The sequence below is a fragment of the Bubalus kerabau genome, chromosome 22 (assembly GCF_029407905.1).
Source record: "Bubalus kerabau isolate K-KA32 ecotype Philippines breed swamp buffalo chromosome 22, PCC_UOA_SB_1v2, whole genome shotgun sequence".
In the NCBI taxonomy this organism is placed as follows: Eukaryota; Metazoa; Chordata; class Mammalia; order Artiodactyla; family Bovidae; genus Bubalus; species Bubalus kerabau.
Genome location: NC_073645.1, coordinates 17,871,759 through 17,887,427, shown reverse-complemented (window position 1 = coordinate 17,887,427; position 15,669 = coordinate 17,871,759). Strand labels below are relative to the sequence as shown.

At 41.0% G+C, this 15,669-nt stretch overlaps 1 protein-coding gene across 2 annotated transcripts; it reads right to left on the bottom strand.

The window, feature by feature from the left end:
* Positions 1-3,942: 3,942 nt before the first annotated feature.
* Positions 3,943-13,908, bottom strand: SLC35G1 (solute carrier family 35 member G1). 2 transcript variants are annotated; one of them, XM_055560274.1, is made up of 3 exons: positions 13,618-13,908; positions 9,188-9,365; positions 3,943-6,993 (listed from the first exon to the last, which is right to left on the bottom strand). In XM_055560274.1, exons 1-3 carry the CDS (start codon positions 13,793-13,795, stop codon positions 6,255-6,257), a joined length of 1,095 nt encoding a protein of 364 aa, XP_055416249.1. In that variant the 5' UTR covers positions 13,796-13,908; the 3' UTR covers positions 3,943-6,254. The 2 variants fall into 2 exon arrangements, with proteins under 2 accessions (XP_055416249.1, XP_055416247.1); XM_055560272.1 differs by having other exon boundaries at positions 9,188-9,368; positions 13,618-13,904.
* Positions 13,909-15,669: the final 1,761 nt, after the last annotated feature.

Sequence of the window (15,669 nt, the reverse complement as noted above, 5' to 3'; positions counted from 1 at the left end):
AGGTCAAGGTCTTTCAGATCAGGCTGACATAGGGCAGTGACTCAGTTCCATCATTTACTAGTGAGAGCACTGGAGTTTACTAGTAGGTGATCCCCTTCAACCTCTTTGAACTTTAATTTCCCAACCAACCCATCTCCCAGAGTTGGCAAGGATTGAATGAGGCAAAGATCAAGAAGCTCTTGGCCTGGATGGGACATGTTTAATAAATACTAGTTTCCTTTCCATCTAAAAATAATTTTGGTGCTGTGGAAAGTCAGATATTTGGCTCTGGGCTGGGCAATGTTGTTTTGAATCTAAGGGAAATTCAGATTTTCCTTTTGTATTTTCTTCAGTTGTGGAACATGTGGAAATTAAAGTCTGGCTTGCAAGCTAGATAAGGAAAAGAGGAGAAAGCAAAAGGAAGTCAGTAATCATGGCCAGGTGATAAATCAGATTAAAACAGTAAATGTTTCTCTACATATGTATACATGCATGCATACATGCATATCTCTATTCTATTTCTATCACTCCCTCCTTTCTATTCTCCTTTCCTTTATGTCATGTCATCTTTTTTGATTTTGTTCTACCAGCTTTATTTTCTATTTTATTGGTGGACTACATTATATATTCACATAGCTCAAAATTCAAAAGGTATAAAAGGGGATGCAAAGTCTCATTTCCACCCTGTTCTTCAGCCACCAGTTTCTTCTCCCTAAAGGCAACCAATGTTACCAAATTCGTGTATCTCTTCCTAAAATATTGTTTACCCTCTTTTTATACAATTGATCTCATACTGTACTACTATCTGAATCTTGCTTTTTCACTTAATCTTGAAGATTATCCCACATCTCACATCTATGCATGTAAAGCTCCCTTGCTCTCCCTTAATTTACTTTCAATGGCATTTTATTTTGTGTATGTACCATTGCTTATTTAACTAGTACCCTATTGAGGAACATTCAGGCTAGTTCTGTTTTTTGCTTTTAAGTAATGTTGTAATAAATAATCTTGCATATGTCATTTTACAGAAAGTATATCTTCAATTCCTGTAATTATAAATGTATGTAATTCAAATTCCCAAAATGGTATTTCTGGGTGAAAAAATAACATGCATCTGTAAATTAATTGATGCTGTCAAACTGCCCTTTGTAGAAGTTGTATGGATGCAAGTACTATGCTGCAGAGTATCAAAATCTTATTTTTCTAAAGTGCACATACAAAGAAACCAAAGTACATATACAGAAAGTAACAGAGACAATTTGCTAATGGGCTTCCCGGGTGGCTCAGTCAGTAAAGAATCTACAAGCAATACTGGGTTAGATCCCTGGGTCAGGAAAATCCCCTGGAGAAGGAAATGGCAACTCACTCCAGTATGCTTGCTTGGTAAATCCCTTGGACAGAGAAGCCTGGTGGGCTACAGTCCGTGGGGTCCAGAGAATTGACCAGGACTTAGCAACTAAGCCACCACCACGACTACCAATGACCATGGCCAAAAAATTTTTGGTGCCGCACCCCTTTACTCTCTTAAACATTTCTGAGGACTCCAAAGAGCTTCTGGTTTATGTGGGATATATATATATATATATATAAAACAATATTTAAAAGCAAAGCTAAAAAGTTTGAATTTATTTATTTAAAATAATTCCATTATTTAATATAATTTATAATATATAAATTATATTATAAATATATTTATTATAAATTATATATTTATAATTTGTATATGTTTTATATATTATTATATATAATTATATTATAATTTATATGTTATATATTTATAATTTATTATTTAATTCCAAATTAATATAAATAACATTCTGGCTTCCCTGATGGCTCAGTGGTAAAGAATCCATCTGCCAATGCAGGAGATATAGGTTAAGTCCTTGGGTTGGGAAGATCCCCTGGAGAAAGAAATGGCAACCCACTCCAGTATTTGTGCCTGGAAAATTCCATGGACAGCAGAGCCTGGCAGGCTACAGTCCATAGGGTTGCAAAAGAGTTGGACATGACTTAGTGATTAAACAGCAACAACATTCTTATGAAAAGTAACTATATTTTTAATGATAAAAACAGCATGTTTCACATTGTTGCAAATCTGGCTCAGTAGATGACAGCTAGCATAGTACCTAGTGGAACTCATTGGAACCTTTTCTTGTGGACTGGACTTCTATGATATAACATTTTCTGCCTTACCTTGACACCAAATATGTCTGCTCCTTACCCTCCTGCTATAAATCCTCCAATTTCCAGGAAATGATGGGCAATGCCAAGGTCCATGGGCTCTTTGTGAACTGGTTTTCCAAGCCTGGTGTTCAAATAGGCTAAAACTTGAATGGGTCTTTATGGATCACAGAGGGTCCCTGATGGGGCATCTTGCAGAACTCTAAGTGAATATGGTAGCTGTATTAGATTTGATATAAGGGACCAAAGGGATCATAAAGCAGTGTGCTTAGAGTAGTGCTCAGGCTGCCCAGCCTGCACTGTAATCACCAAATCCCCATGTCCAGTACTGACCATGGTGCCATACACCTACACTGGAGGCCAGCATGTTATCAAAGAGATCTGGCGTCTTCCCACTAAATTACCCTCAGTAGATTAATTATGCCTACTGGCTGAAAAGATAAGAGGCTAGAAGAGCCATGCTGAGTTTGACGAATACTGCATGTGAAACACACAAAGAATCAGGCTCAACAACACCCTCCCCAGCCCCAGTCAAAGCCAAGTGCAATATTCACAGAGCTGAAGTCAGAACTGGAAAGGTGGCAACACCTATGAGTAAGATTAAAAGGCCGGTGACCCTTGGCAGCCCTTCCTGGGCATGTCACTGGGAAATTAGAGCTCTCCAACAGTAGAATTCTGTGCCAGCAGGAGAGGGCCAAATAAGGTTTGTGATCAAGAAGACTGTTCATACTATTCCTGGTGAGGCTGCTCAGGGGGGAAGGACCCTGGGCTGGGCATCATTTTGAATAGGAAGTGAATACTCAACTCTGCTATAGTAACCACAGTTCAGTACTTTAGTGTTTTTGTCTTCCTTTGTGACCTACAAGTCTTCTATGATGCTTATTTGTAACATGGGTTGGAGCAGGTAACATTTTTATACTTAATAATTGAAGCAAATGAGGAAAACAGGCTCAAGAACACCAAGTGGAAGGGCCTAGATGGAAAGGGATGACACCACCCCCAGATCTTCAGATGGCTAATCCAGTGCTTTATCCACTCTTCCAAGATGGACAAGTATGAGTGGGAGAAGCTGGAGATAGTGGAAGAAACAATGGCTCAGGTGAGCCATTGGATGCTAAGAGGCTTTAGAAGGCAAAGAAAGCACGCAAAACAGAGAGGAAGGAATCTCTTGGCAAATGTGGGAGCTGGTGGGGAGACTGACACGAGTATGGAATTTGTCTTGGGACATGGGAAATCAAGCTGGAGAAGTAGGAATAGGATCAGATGAATAATTTGAATGTGATGTGGTATATAAAAAAGCATTGTTATGCCTTCATGCAAACCAGAGTAACAATGAAAGCAGGGCCTTAGGCAGATTAATCTGGCAGTGGAACAAGGATCTGAGTGGAATAAAGAGTCTAGAAGCAGAGACCCAAGATACTGTTGTGGTAATTCAGGTGTGAGCTGATAAGTCTTGGACTAAGACAGCAGCAGTGCAAAGGATGAAGAATTCATGAGACAGTAAGAAGACAAAGCACTCCAAGACTTAGTAACAGATTAGCTGCTGGAACAGAAACTGCTTCAAGATCTGAGGAACTAGAACAATGAAGGCCTCACTTGAACATAAGATTTGAGACATTAGATTTGATGCAACAGTATCAAAGAGACAAATAGTTTGAAACTTGAGTCTAAATCACAAATGGCTAGAGGTCAGTCTCTTTAATAAATACATTTTGATGCACATGGATTAAAAAAAGAAGTTATATTAACTAAGCATATGCTACAATCATTAAAACCAAAATATAGTTTTCTTTCATATTAATTTTATTAGTAATTATAAAATAGAAGCAGTTTATGAAAATAGTTTCCTTTTCAAGATACAGGAACTGATGTCTTTGCAAAATATACACACCCACAATTGTTACAATACATATCCTTGTATATAACTCGGACATTATAAAAGTGCTTAAGAATCACACCCTGTAAAAGTCAGGAGAAGAAACATTTTCTCCAACTTTGGTCATATATTGTGACATTCAAGCACTTAAACCACTTCGTTGAAATGTACAGGCCCAGAGGGATGTAACTTTCAAGGTCCCATAGGTTCTTTTATTGTGCAAGGTAGAGAACCAGGAGAGGCATCCCTGAGAGTTTATTAACGTTAGATATCTCAAGCAGTGGTTTACTTTCCATACTTTACCTTGGAACTAAAGGAGGGATAAATAAGACCATGGAAACCCATCTTTGGCAGGTCCCCTTCCTAGCATCCCTAACCATGGAGTATGTCTCCTACAAGAGGATTTCTAACCTTTGAGCCTTAAGAAGCTCCAAGTCTATAATTATCTAACATACTTGCAAAATGATGGTTCTGCAACTTTAAACCTGAATACTGCAGAATAGGCTAAAGTTATAATAATAGTGTGACTCTCCTAAATAGACTTCATTTAGGATTTGTCTGGTGGGAAGCACTTGGGAAGATCAGCAAGCCAAAAATTTCCTCTGGGAACTACTGGAAAAGATCGTTTCTCACCATGGCATAAACCTCGGAAGCCAAGTTCTTTCTTACTTTGGCAGATTTATGATGAAACAATGGGAAAGAGCCTATAAGCCTTCAAATCTGTAGGCTTAAAATAACAGATGCTAGGTCTGATACAGTAAGAGCTGAAGCCCCACCAATAAAGGGTTCACTGTGACAAAGAACCATTAGTATGTACTCTCTATTTCCTGATTAACCTCTCAAGTTCTCCTAAATATTACATTCTCTCTTTAACTACAGAATACTGGCCTGATGAAATTCCAGACATAAAATGTGTTGTTTGAACTCATGAGGTTAGTATCATGGTTCAGCACTGACACTTAAGATCATACTGATATACTAGAATTTAACAGTGATTTTTTTTTTCAAGAAATTACAAAACTCAATTAATTGTGGATTCACAGGTCTTTACATTTAATATATAACATGAAGCATTATTATATAAAATTCCATAAGGGAAAAAGACTATAAAAATAAGTTTACTAGGATTACTATATTTTAAAAAGTAATTTAAAAAAATATACTCCAAAGTCCCTTAAGTATTTGGTTTAGAAAGTAAGAGAGGTATCTTAATAAGGTGAACCATAAGCAACCATGGTTTTTGTAAGTTGAAAAGGTAAAATCTCATCAGTTTCCTATGGTTCAAGTGAATAAAACCCTGAGAAAATTTTATTTGGCATCACACCATAAATTCAAAGAAAATTTATAAGAAAATCACATTTCTATTATAGGGAAAACACTTCAGAATGGAAATGTGCATACTGGTCATGCCAAGATTTCTTTCTTATGATTTTTAAACACCTAAAATCTTTTAAGGTTAAGAAAAATTTAGGGGTGTTTCAAAAAAAAAAACAGAGGACAATTATAATTACAGAATGTAGCTACAGTTGCTAATGCCACTAAAACAGAAAACTGGTAGCCAGATTTGGTGATGGGAAGATTTTTTTTTTTAAGTTTATGCATAAAAGCTTTAGCATTAAAGTGAAAAGGCACAAATACGGGTTAAAAGAATGACAATTGTTTATAAAAGCCTTGAAAATAAGGCTAATTCATTTGTTTTATTAATACCATTAAGTAGGCACCTACTCCAAGTTTCAGCTTTGGCCTCCTAAATGGGATTACATTTCAAATGAATTCTCAGCATAAGACTAACTATATAGCAGCATTATTATCAGTAAGTTTTTCAGCCTCTACACTGCTGAAAGAGAATCTAAAGTTTCCTTCCATCTATATCCCATCAATACCAAAAATACACTTCTAAAAATTACATAATTTATACTTAGAGTCAAAAATTGTGCAGTTTTTCTTCAACGAATGATCTATCCTCTTACCAACGCCTACCAATGCCACCCCAACAACAAAAAGCCAAAACCAAAAAATAATTGACCAAAGAAATCACTCCTACACCCAACTGACTGGCTTATTCTCAACTAATTAAAGATGATACTTTATGAAATGTATTAAATATAATCAATGAAGTAAATGCAGATTTTCCAGGTGTGTGTGTGTGTGTGTCCACTGTATGTCTAAACTGGGTGACGGTGTACTTTAAAAAAATACACATTTCGGCAGTGATGCTTTATTTGGTACTCTGGCACCATTTACGAATGGCTGCTCCAGCGCTACTAGCTATTACGCATAGGGAGCCACCCACTGTCCACCATGACGGCATGTCATTAAAGAAAATTATCTGAAAGATAAAGGCAAAGACCACGTCCATGGTCTTCATTAATGCTACTGGCCCTGCCTTTTCTATCTGAAGGGCTTTTGCCAGAAACATCTGACCTCCCACACCAAACATCCCAATTAGTATGAGAAATAGCCTGTCCAACCCACAGTGCGGAAGACGCCATTCTCCTAAAATAAAAAGGACGATGACACACTCGATGAGGCCAAAGATTACATAATACCAAATGCTCAATATGTAGTCCACAGATGTCCCTATTTTTCTGAGGATAACCAGAGTCATGGCAGCTAACACAGCGTGAGCAAGGGCCACCAAAGCGCCCTTCACGTGAAATGAATAGTCTTTATCCGTCTCCACGACTTCGGAACCGAACAAAAATGGTGGCCTCACGATCAGTATCACTCCAGTGATGGTGAAGGCTGTGAAGAGGGCGTCCCAGGGGCTGTATTTTTCCTTGAGAAATATGCAAGCAATTATAGAGGTGAACACCGGGCAGCTAAAGGAGATAACTGTGGCATCTGCGAGAGACGTCAGCTGGTAGGCATAGTACAAAAGGATCATGGCGTTAGAACCAAGGACTCCTCTGAGGAACAGGTAGATTCGTTGACCTTTGGGGCCTATAAACCCAGTTCTGTAAATTCAAAGGAACGAATGAATATTAAATGGACTTGACATTTGTTTTCAAATTACATTCTTAAACATTATCTTAAAAGTCTTTACTTTCAAAAACAAGGAAATGGTATATTAATTATGTCTACACTATTATAATATACCTTTTACAAAGTGTTTCCTAAGTATAACTAATGACATTAAAGTGTTCACAGTACAAGCAAAAATAAGACATAAATAGTATAATTATAATTCAGCAAATATAGTATTTTCCCTCTGTATTGATATATGCTTTTAAAAAAAGACAAAAAGGAAAATATACTGAAATGTTCATTGTGGTTATACCCTAAACAGGTGGACTCATAGGTAATTTTTCTTCTTTATATTTATTTTCTCCAAACTTTTTACAATGAAAAAGTGTTATTTTTATAATAGGTACAATTTCATTATTTAGCTGCCCTATATAAGAAAACTTGGGAATGCAAGTGTGCATTTGCAGTCTTAATGAGTTTTTTCTGTTAAAGCTAAAGCAATGCTAAAGTTTATTTTAGCTACTGAGTATGAGACAACTTTTCACTGTTCTTAGGAAAAGAGTTAAAATATACTGGAAAAGAAACTGTAGCATCTGGATAAGTATAGTAACTGCTGCTCAAATGCTTTTTAATTAAATATTTACAAAGCAGGGTACTGTGTAAGTTCCTGCCTAGGTGCAGCTCACTGGTCTGTTACAGAGCTGGCCTTTTTAGAACAGCATCTAGGCTTGATATAGGGACCCCTGGGTCTCTGGAGTTAGAAATGAAAGTGTGGTCACCTTTGGTCCATACTTTGAGAAGCTGAGTTTTTTCCATGACAGTGAAACGTAAAAGGGGTCAAAACAGATTAGTGCCAACAATGTAAGAAAATTTTTCTAAGTGCCTTCCTCCCAGTACTTTTATTCCAAAATGGAGAGCATGATTGTATTCACATCAATGGTGTGTTGCCACCCTTCAGCATTTCTTAAGTCGTACCCACCATCATTTCCTAAAATACTGTGACTTGTCCACACCGACACGGGAATTTCTGACAATATTTTTGCTCTTACTGGATTTTCACCTTTTTCACCAAAAACTTGGCATAAGGAGTGAAACAATTCTAAATAAATCTGTGCTGAGTTATAGATACAAGGAGACTTCGGTAGCAAGTGACTGAAGCTTTTAATCTGGAGTTAAAGCATCTTTACCCAAAGAGACAAAGAGGCAAACTGCCACCAGGAAGCCAACAGTCCCTCCTCCCAGGTGTCTAAGTACACAGGGGTGTGCAGAGGTTATAAGAGTGTGGGTGAGCCATAATTTTAACCTGGGGAGGGTGTGTGGATGGGGTCCACGTGGAAGGGGAAGAGAGGCTGGCCGGGGAGAAGACAGTAAGGATGGGGAATACAGTTTTCGTATAGGGTAGAGGACAAAGGGTATCATTCCCTCCAGTTTGCAGATGAGGACACTGAACAAGAAAGGAGTTAAAAAGGCCTTTCTCAAAGAGTCAGCTGATGTGGCAAACTTCACTGCTGTCTTACTTTAAGAAATTGGCACAGTCACTTTGACCTTTAGCAACTACCACCCCGCACAGTCAGCAGTCATCAACATGAAGGAAGACCCTTCACCAGTGAAAAGATTAGGACTTGCTGAAGGCAAAGATGATGGTCAGCATTTTTTGGCAATAAAGTAATTATTTAAATTTTTTTAACAAAAAGCCTTTCTTAAGCTCTCCTTACATCTTTCCCACGGCACCCTAGTGGGAAGATCGAAATATTATTATTGTAACTTTCTGTCTGCCCTGTTTGGAGAACAGCCTGTTATACTTAAAGAAACCTCTGACACCAGGAGACACTACTATTTCCTCTCGTTTACTTTTCTCTTCCAAATACTAGTTATGCCAAAGGAAAGAGGGAGGGTGGTACAAGATGGGGGGAATTGTACAAGGAAAGCGTTGTTCTCAAAATAGGGGCTGGTGAATAACTGAATCTCTTTCCCCTCCTTTATTGGGCATGTGGTTTGTGCTTATGAGAGCAACTTCTATGGGTGGATCCTTGTGACTTTTCATTAATCTGAGCCAAAGGGTATGAGGACTGGTAAATCTATGAGAGTGATAAAGCAGATGCTGGAGAGTAGATGAATCAAGCAGGTCAAAAGATTTACAAACATTTATTAATACTTTCTACTTGGCAGGTAAGAAATACTTACTTTCTGTATATTATGCAAGGGATAATGATTAGCATTTGGAACACACATCGGAAAGCACTAATTTCTATAGCGTGGATGTCTTGCACTTTTTTAACAAATAAGGAGCCCACTGATAAAAGGAACGCAGACAGTAATGTGTAAAACAAGCCAAGTCCAGGACAGGGTGCTTTCTTCTCAGCTTCTGAAAAAGATTAAATTCCGATTAGTCCTTGCTTCCATGTTTTATCACTTTTACTTAGATACTGAGAAAACGGGAATGACATTGATGACTAACAGGACACAAATATTACCTCCTAAATAATATCCATTCTCTAGGCCTGAACCATTTTCCCCACCAAGAATAGAGAACCACAGGTAAAGGGCAACAATTTAAGCCTACATTTTCAACTGCAGTTCACACTATCAAATGGATTTCTCTGGCTCACTGAAGACTCTTCCCTCACTTGGAAGTCAAAAAAAAAAGTACAAGCTTACCAAGATGGTGAAAGAAATCTTTAAGAAATGTTTATCAAGATGGCGAGAGAAAAATGCTTCCAAGTGATATTTTATATCATCTCCTTGGTGAACTCAGCTTTAGACAGAATGTGTTCTTTTCTGGAAAACAGGTCCGAACTGTGTGATGTGGCTACTTATTGATTATGTGGCTTCCCCCACAAGCCTGTGAGCTCCTCTAGGGCTGAGAGCTCAGGTGCGGTATTCGGGCCTGGCCCATGGAAGACACTGAATAAATATTTGCTGAAGGAAATAATGTGAGAAAACCTAGCGGGTTTTTTAAATAATATAAGATGCATAGTCTAACACCACAGGCAAAAGCATAATCTGAGAAGGCTCTCTGTTTAGTTATTTTGAACAGCTGGCGCTAGTGGTAAAGAATCTGCCTGCCAATGCAGGAGACATAAGAGACAAGGGTTCGATCCCTGGGTCAGGAAGATCTCTTGGAGGCGGGCATGGCAACCTATTCCAGTACTGTTGCCTGGAGAATCCCATGGACAGAGGAGCCTGGTGGGCTACAGTCCATAGGGTCATGAAGAGTCGGTCATGACTGAAGCGACTTAGCACACATGCAAGCAGATATTTAAGTTTTCATGATTTACAACTTATTTTCCATTTAGAACACAACTTTTTGACAGCAGGAGCTAGGTTATTTATCCCTCTGACCCCAAAGTGCTTAAAGTTTTTAAAAAAGAAGAAAAAGAACTGCCATCTAATTCTTGGCTTGATCTTAACCAGGAAACTTCTGTTTCCTCCAGGGCATCAAGTATTCAATCCATTAATGAAGGTCATTAGGAGCAGCCACTGCCTCTGTCTTACACAGCTGTCTAAGAGAGGAGTAGAGTGTGCTTTCAATCTCATCCTGGTCATTCAGAGGAGAGCAAAATGCAACAGGGTAAGCAGAGAACTCCTTAAAAGACAGGCCACACACTGAAGAATAGTTTTTTAAAAAACTAACACAAAAAAAACCCAAGGAGAGAATAGGATGGAAATACAGTACGGCCCTTGTTAGTTATGAGCATAGCAGAGGTGAAGGATGTGTAGACACATGCAGTAAAGCAAGATTATCATTCCAATCTAGGAATTTACAGTGGGTTACTCAGCCATAAACCAGTACTGCACAATGTTTGTTTGTTTGTCTTAATGCCCTTTTCTGATAAACACAAACATCAGCTAATACATTTCAACATCCACATGTTAACTAGATACTTTTGCCCATAGTGATAAACAATTTGCAAAGTGGGACCAAACTATGATGATGCACAACCCTCCTGGGCGTACATTACAGCCTGACCTTTGTAGTAAAAGACGCTATTCTGGTCAGAGGCCTCCACCTTTTCCTGTTCAAGGTGTACAGCTGAAGGGAATGACCTGGAGCTAGCAGTCACCATGTAATAGGTTATCTGTTATAAATACCAGAATCCTCCATTCTATTCTGTATCTGTGTGCTCAGATACTGCAGGAACCAAACGGTACATATCCACTCAGTCCATGAGAAGGAAGCTTTAGAAGGTTAAGCACCACAAAGTACATGTCTTAGAGCCTTAGAGGTCAGCTTCTGAAATTTCAGAATTCAGGTCCAAATAAAATAGTTTTTCTAAGAAGAAACCTAATCCTTACATAGAACCTATACCCTCAGACAGAAGAGAACAGAGTGGGAAGATCAAGGACAGAAAACATCTTGGTCTGTACTTCAAGGATCTTCTCCAACCTAAACTTTTACATTTTTCTCAAGGAATATTTTAACTTATGATATTTTAACTCTTTTAAAACTTTAAGTTTCAAGGCCTGGCTGAACTTGATTATTTGTTGTGAGGCTGAGGCCTGGCAAACTTCAGTCTCTTACAGAACAATAATTTCAGTTCTGTCAAAGGAAATGAACAAGAGAGTAACATAATCCAAAGAGGCATTTGCTTACGTATATGTTTCCGCGATCATACTCCATGCAAGCGTATCTAATAATCTGGTAACTCGAAATAATTCAACTTAAGTGGCAACAGTGTAATTTCCTGAGTCGGAAGAAAACTGAAAAGTTGCTCAATTTCTCTATCCTCTGCTTTAAACTAGTGATTCACTACCCAGTTGGGATTTAGAATCAACTTAGGAACTTTTAAAGTTTCCATCCCAGCCCTACCTGAGACCCACTGAAACAGGATCTTGGGCACTGTAAAAAGCTCTGCTGGTTTCAGGGCCACTGCTACTCTAAGGAACTCACTTCTTCCAGGAGAATGAGAGGCACAGACTTAAGACAACTTCTCCTTGCTTCAGTCTAAGACTCACACTGTCCCTCATGAAAATAAACAGATGTCTTAGGATAGCTATATGCTGTCTGTGAAGGTTATCCAAGAATGTAAGAAAAATGGGTAACAGTTTCAGCCTCAACTTGAAAATGAACTTTCTTGAGATAAGCAGTTGGGTTAAGAGGCTAAAATGATGCTGTCACAAAGTTCAGTGACCACAGTACAGAGGTTTAAAGTGTTTCTGTGGCACTCCCTTTTTTGGAATATTAGCTTGTTACCTTATAATAAGTATTTCTAAGTCTTATTATTAGCAACTTTCTTTGAAATTAAAAGACTCCCTCAAGATTCTTAGGTGCAATTGCTTACATAGGTTTTGCCACGTGCTGCCTGAAATATTCCTCTTTGATTCACAAACAGAGGAATCACTTAAGAGCTTGCAAGGACTAACTCAGCAGTCCATCAGAACAACATTCAGGCCTAGGATATTAAGGCAAGAATCTGACCCTTCAAAGCTGCATCTCTGGTCCACTCAGCTGAAGGGAACCCCTACATAAATAATCAGAAGCCTGATCATTTCTTTTAGCATTTAGGATGAAAATGGAGCAAGAACCATCTCCCTGGGGTTTGTCTCTCTATAAAGTTTGTGAACTTTGTGAGTCTTGAGAAAGTGCACACAAATAGAAGGGAACAGTGGGGTTGGCTAAACAGCATGGAAATTCCAGGTCACACTAGGGGAGGTGACCTAGAGGATGAGGTGGTGCAGACTGTGTAACTTTGTCTTGAAAGGAGATTTGCCTGTTTCTCTTTTCTTGGAAGAAGCTGCTTCAATTGGGTGGTGAAGTTCAAGGAGGAATGTGCCTGGGGCTGGGAGAAAGGGCCCTGGGCTGGGTCTCTAGCAAACTGGTATCCTATGCCCGTTGCTGCCCAGACCTGTGGAGTGTCTTTTCCAAACATGCCAGATCTTCGGAGAAAAAGCAAACCGAACAAAATCTTGCCAAAGCCCTCACTTTCCAGGCCCTCGATTTCATCATTTGTGGAAGGAAGACATTGAACAGTGTCCCTGGCCTTGTAGGTGGCTCGTGAACCTCTTACCCAGGTATGTGAGATTGTGCTTTTGTCTCATTTTGCCTCAGTTGCTAAAAATTCCTTGTAACTCAAAAAAGGTTAAGAACCAGTGGTCCCACTCAACTTTGCCTTCCCAAGAGTCTTAAGACTGAGACAAACATTTTTTTCTAGACTCGATGCTTTTCAGCTTCCTCTTCGAGGAACACCGTTTAACATCGAGATCAGTTTTCTTGGTTGGCTTCCTCCCAACCTCGGCCCGCTTCGTGATGGCCTTTCTCGCTGACCCCCAACCTCCGGCAGGGCGCACCGAACGGCAATCGGACTCCACGATCCTGCCCGCAACACTTTAATTATAGGAACAGTTTCAGAAACCCAAATGGGTTCCAAACCAATCAGAAACTTTCTCCGGTCTTTCCGCCGACTGGGACGCAGGGGGCTTCTTCTTTCCAGCCCGCACCCCCGCCTGCAGGTGACAGCGCGAGGATGTTCCGGAGCTTCCAGCAGGGTGGGAAGGAGAGGCGCGGTCCACCATGCGCAGCCCCCAGCCCGCGGCTGCGGGGATTCCCACCCACTGGCGCCCTCTTGGTTCCCCCAAGGGCGAGACCCGCACCAGGGTCCGCGCCCCGCACTCACCCTGCTGGGCACGCGAGCCGCACGGCGAGGAAGGGCACTGCCAGCACCCTCCGGGGCCGGGCGTCTCCACTACCTCGGCAGCCGCCGGCTCCTGCCTGGAGCTCGGGGTCCGGATGTCCATCAGCGGCAGCCCTGAGTCCTGCCGCTTAGCCGCCCCAGTATCATCCAGGGGCCGCATCGCCGGCCCGCGCTCTCTCCGCGGTCACAGCGGCGTCTGTAGCCTGCCGCCTCGGCTCTGCTGTTCTGCTCTTCCGGCCCGCGGCAATCCGGTTACTGCGCATGTGCGCGTGGGCCCTCCCCTCTCCCGGAGCCGCGCTCGTCCTCCGCTGCCCTCTCACCTTCAGCTTCCCTTGCGCGAGGCCGGCCGCCTCCAGGTTAGGCTGCGGTGCCCGGGACAGAGCCGGAGGCGTCCACTCCTCTGCTGCGGTCCAGCTAGACTGGCCAGCGACTTGGAGTCATCCTTCCCACGCACGCTGGACCCCTTTCTGTCATTGCGAAGGGAGGCTGGGACCCCCGCGTGTCCTGTAACCTTCTCTTGGGGCGGCTGTTGGGGAGATTAGAGCAGAGTGCATTTATTTTTCCGTGTGGCGCGGCATTCAGCAGTAGCAGCACACCCTGAAGACCTTGCCAAGCACTGTGCCTGTCTGAAGGATCATGGGTTTTCTCTCTTTTGTATATGGCTTTGCCGCTTACCCAAGGAATGTCAAATTTTACTGGATTGGGGTTATAAAAAAAAATAGTACGTAACTATGGGGAAAATGTATCTGTAAGACTGGGGCAGAACCCATTTGTTTGTTGTTGCTTTTTGTAACTGTAGGCATTCATTGTTGATCTTCATTGTCTTTGTCTTTCCGTCTGTCCATTTCTCTTCCTTCTTCATTTCCTCCCTCCTCCCTCCTTTCTTTCCTTCCTATTGTCATTTGGTTAGGGGGGAAAAAATCCAACAACCTGATGTAACTGCACCTGGTAAAATCAGAGATTTATGTCATTTGGCCCCAGGATTCACTAATAGCCTCTATGCTGCTGCTAAGTCGCTTCAGTCGTGTCCGACTCTGTGTGACTCCATAGACAGCAGCCTACTAGGCTCCCCCGTCCCTGGGATTCTCCAGGCAAGGACACTGGAGTGGGTTGCCATTTCCTTCTCCAATGCATGAAAGTAAAAAGTAAAAGTGAAGTTGCTCAGTCGTGTCTGACTCAAAGTGACCCCATGGACTGCAGCCTACCAGGCTCCTCCATCCATGGGATTTTCCAGGCAAGAGTACTGGGGTGGGGTGCCATTGCCGTCTCCGAATAGCCTCTATGTTTCCATAATTCTTTTTTCATCTCTTTGCTTGCTTCAGATGTGAAAAGGAGAGTCTCTGGGCAAGGATGGAGCTGTCTAAACTGTCCTAGGTCCAAATGCAAGCTGGATGAGGTTTGTCTTTACTTAGATACTTGCACAAAGTGGTCCACAGCTGAACAATATTGAACTTGTAATCAGCAGGAGTCCTGATTCTGTCACTGAGTGTGTGACCTCGGACAGTTCACTACTGAAGTCAGCCTCGGCTACTTCATTTAATTAACAGAGATAAAATATTTCCCTTCCTACTTTGCAGAGTTGTTGTGCAACTGAAGTGCAGTGATGTGGGCAAAAGCACCATGTCACCCGAAAAGCATTTTACTGGGAAAGCAAGGTGTATTTTTAAGTAGGGCAAACATATAATTTATCCTCCAAACTGGGACTTTTTTTTTTTAGAGTAAAAACGGAAGCTCATTTAAAAATTGTGCAGGGCAGTAGGCATAAACTGGTACTGCCCTAGGCAAACTGGGACAAATGACATCTGAATTCTAAGTTAACATATACTTTTGCCTTGTTCTAAAGAATAACTCAAGACTGCTTACAACTGATTTATTGGTGGCGGTGGAAGATGTTTTGGTGGGGAAATTATAGGAAAGGGTGATGAGAGTGGTAGCTCATGATTGTGAAGGAAGAACCAAGAACCTTCTCCAAACATGCAGAAATCAAGTGCTGTGTCACAGTTGCATCCTGAGATTTAAATGTGCGGAACATGT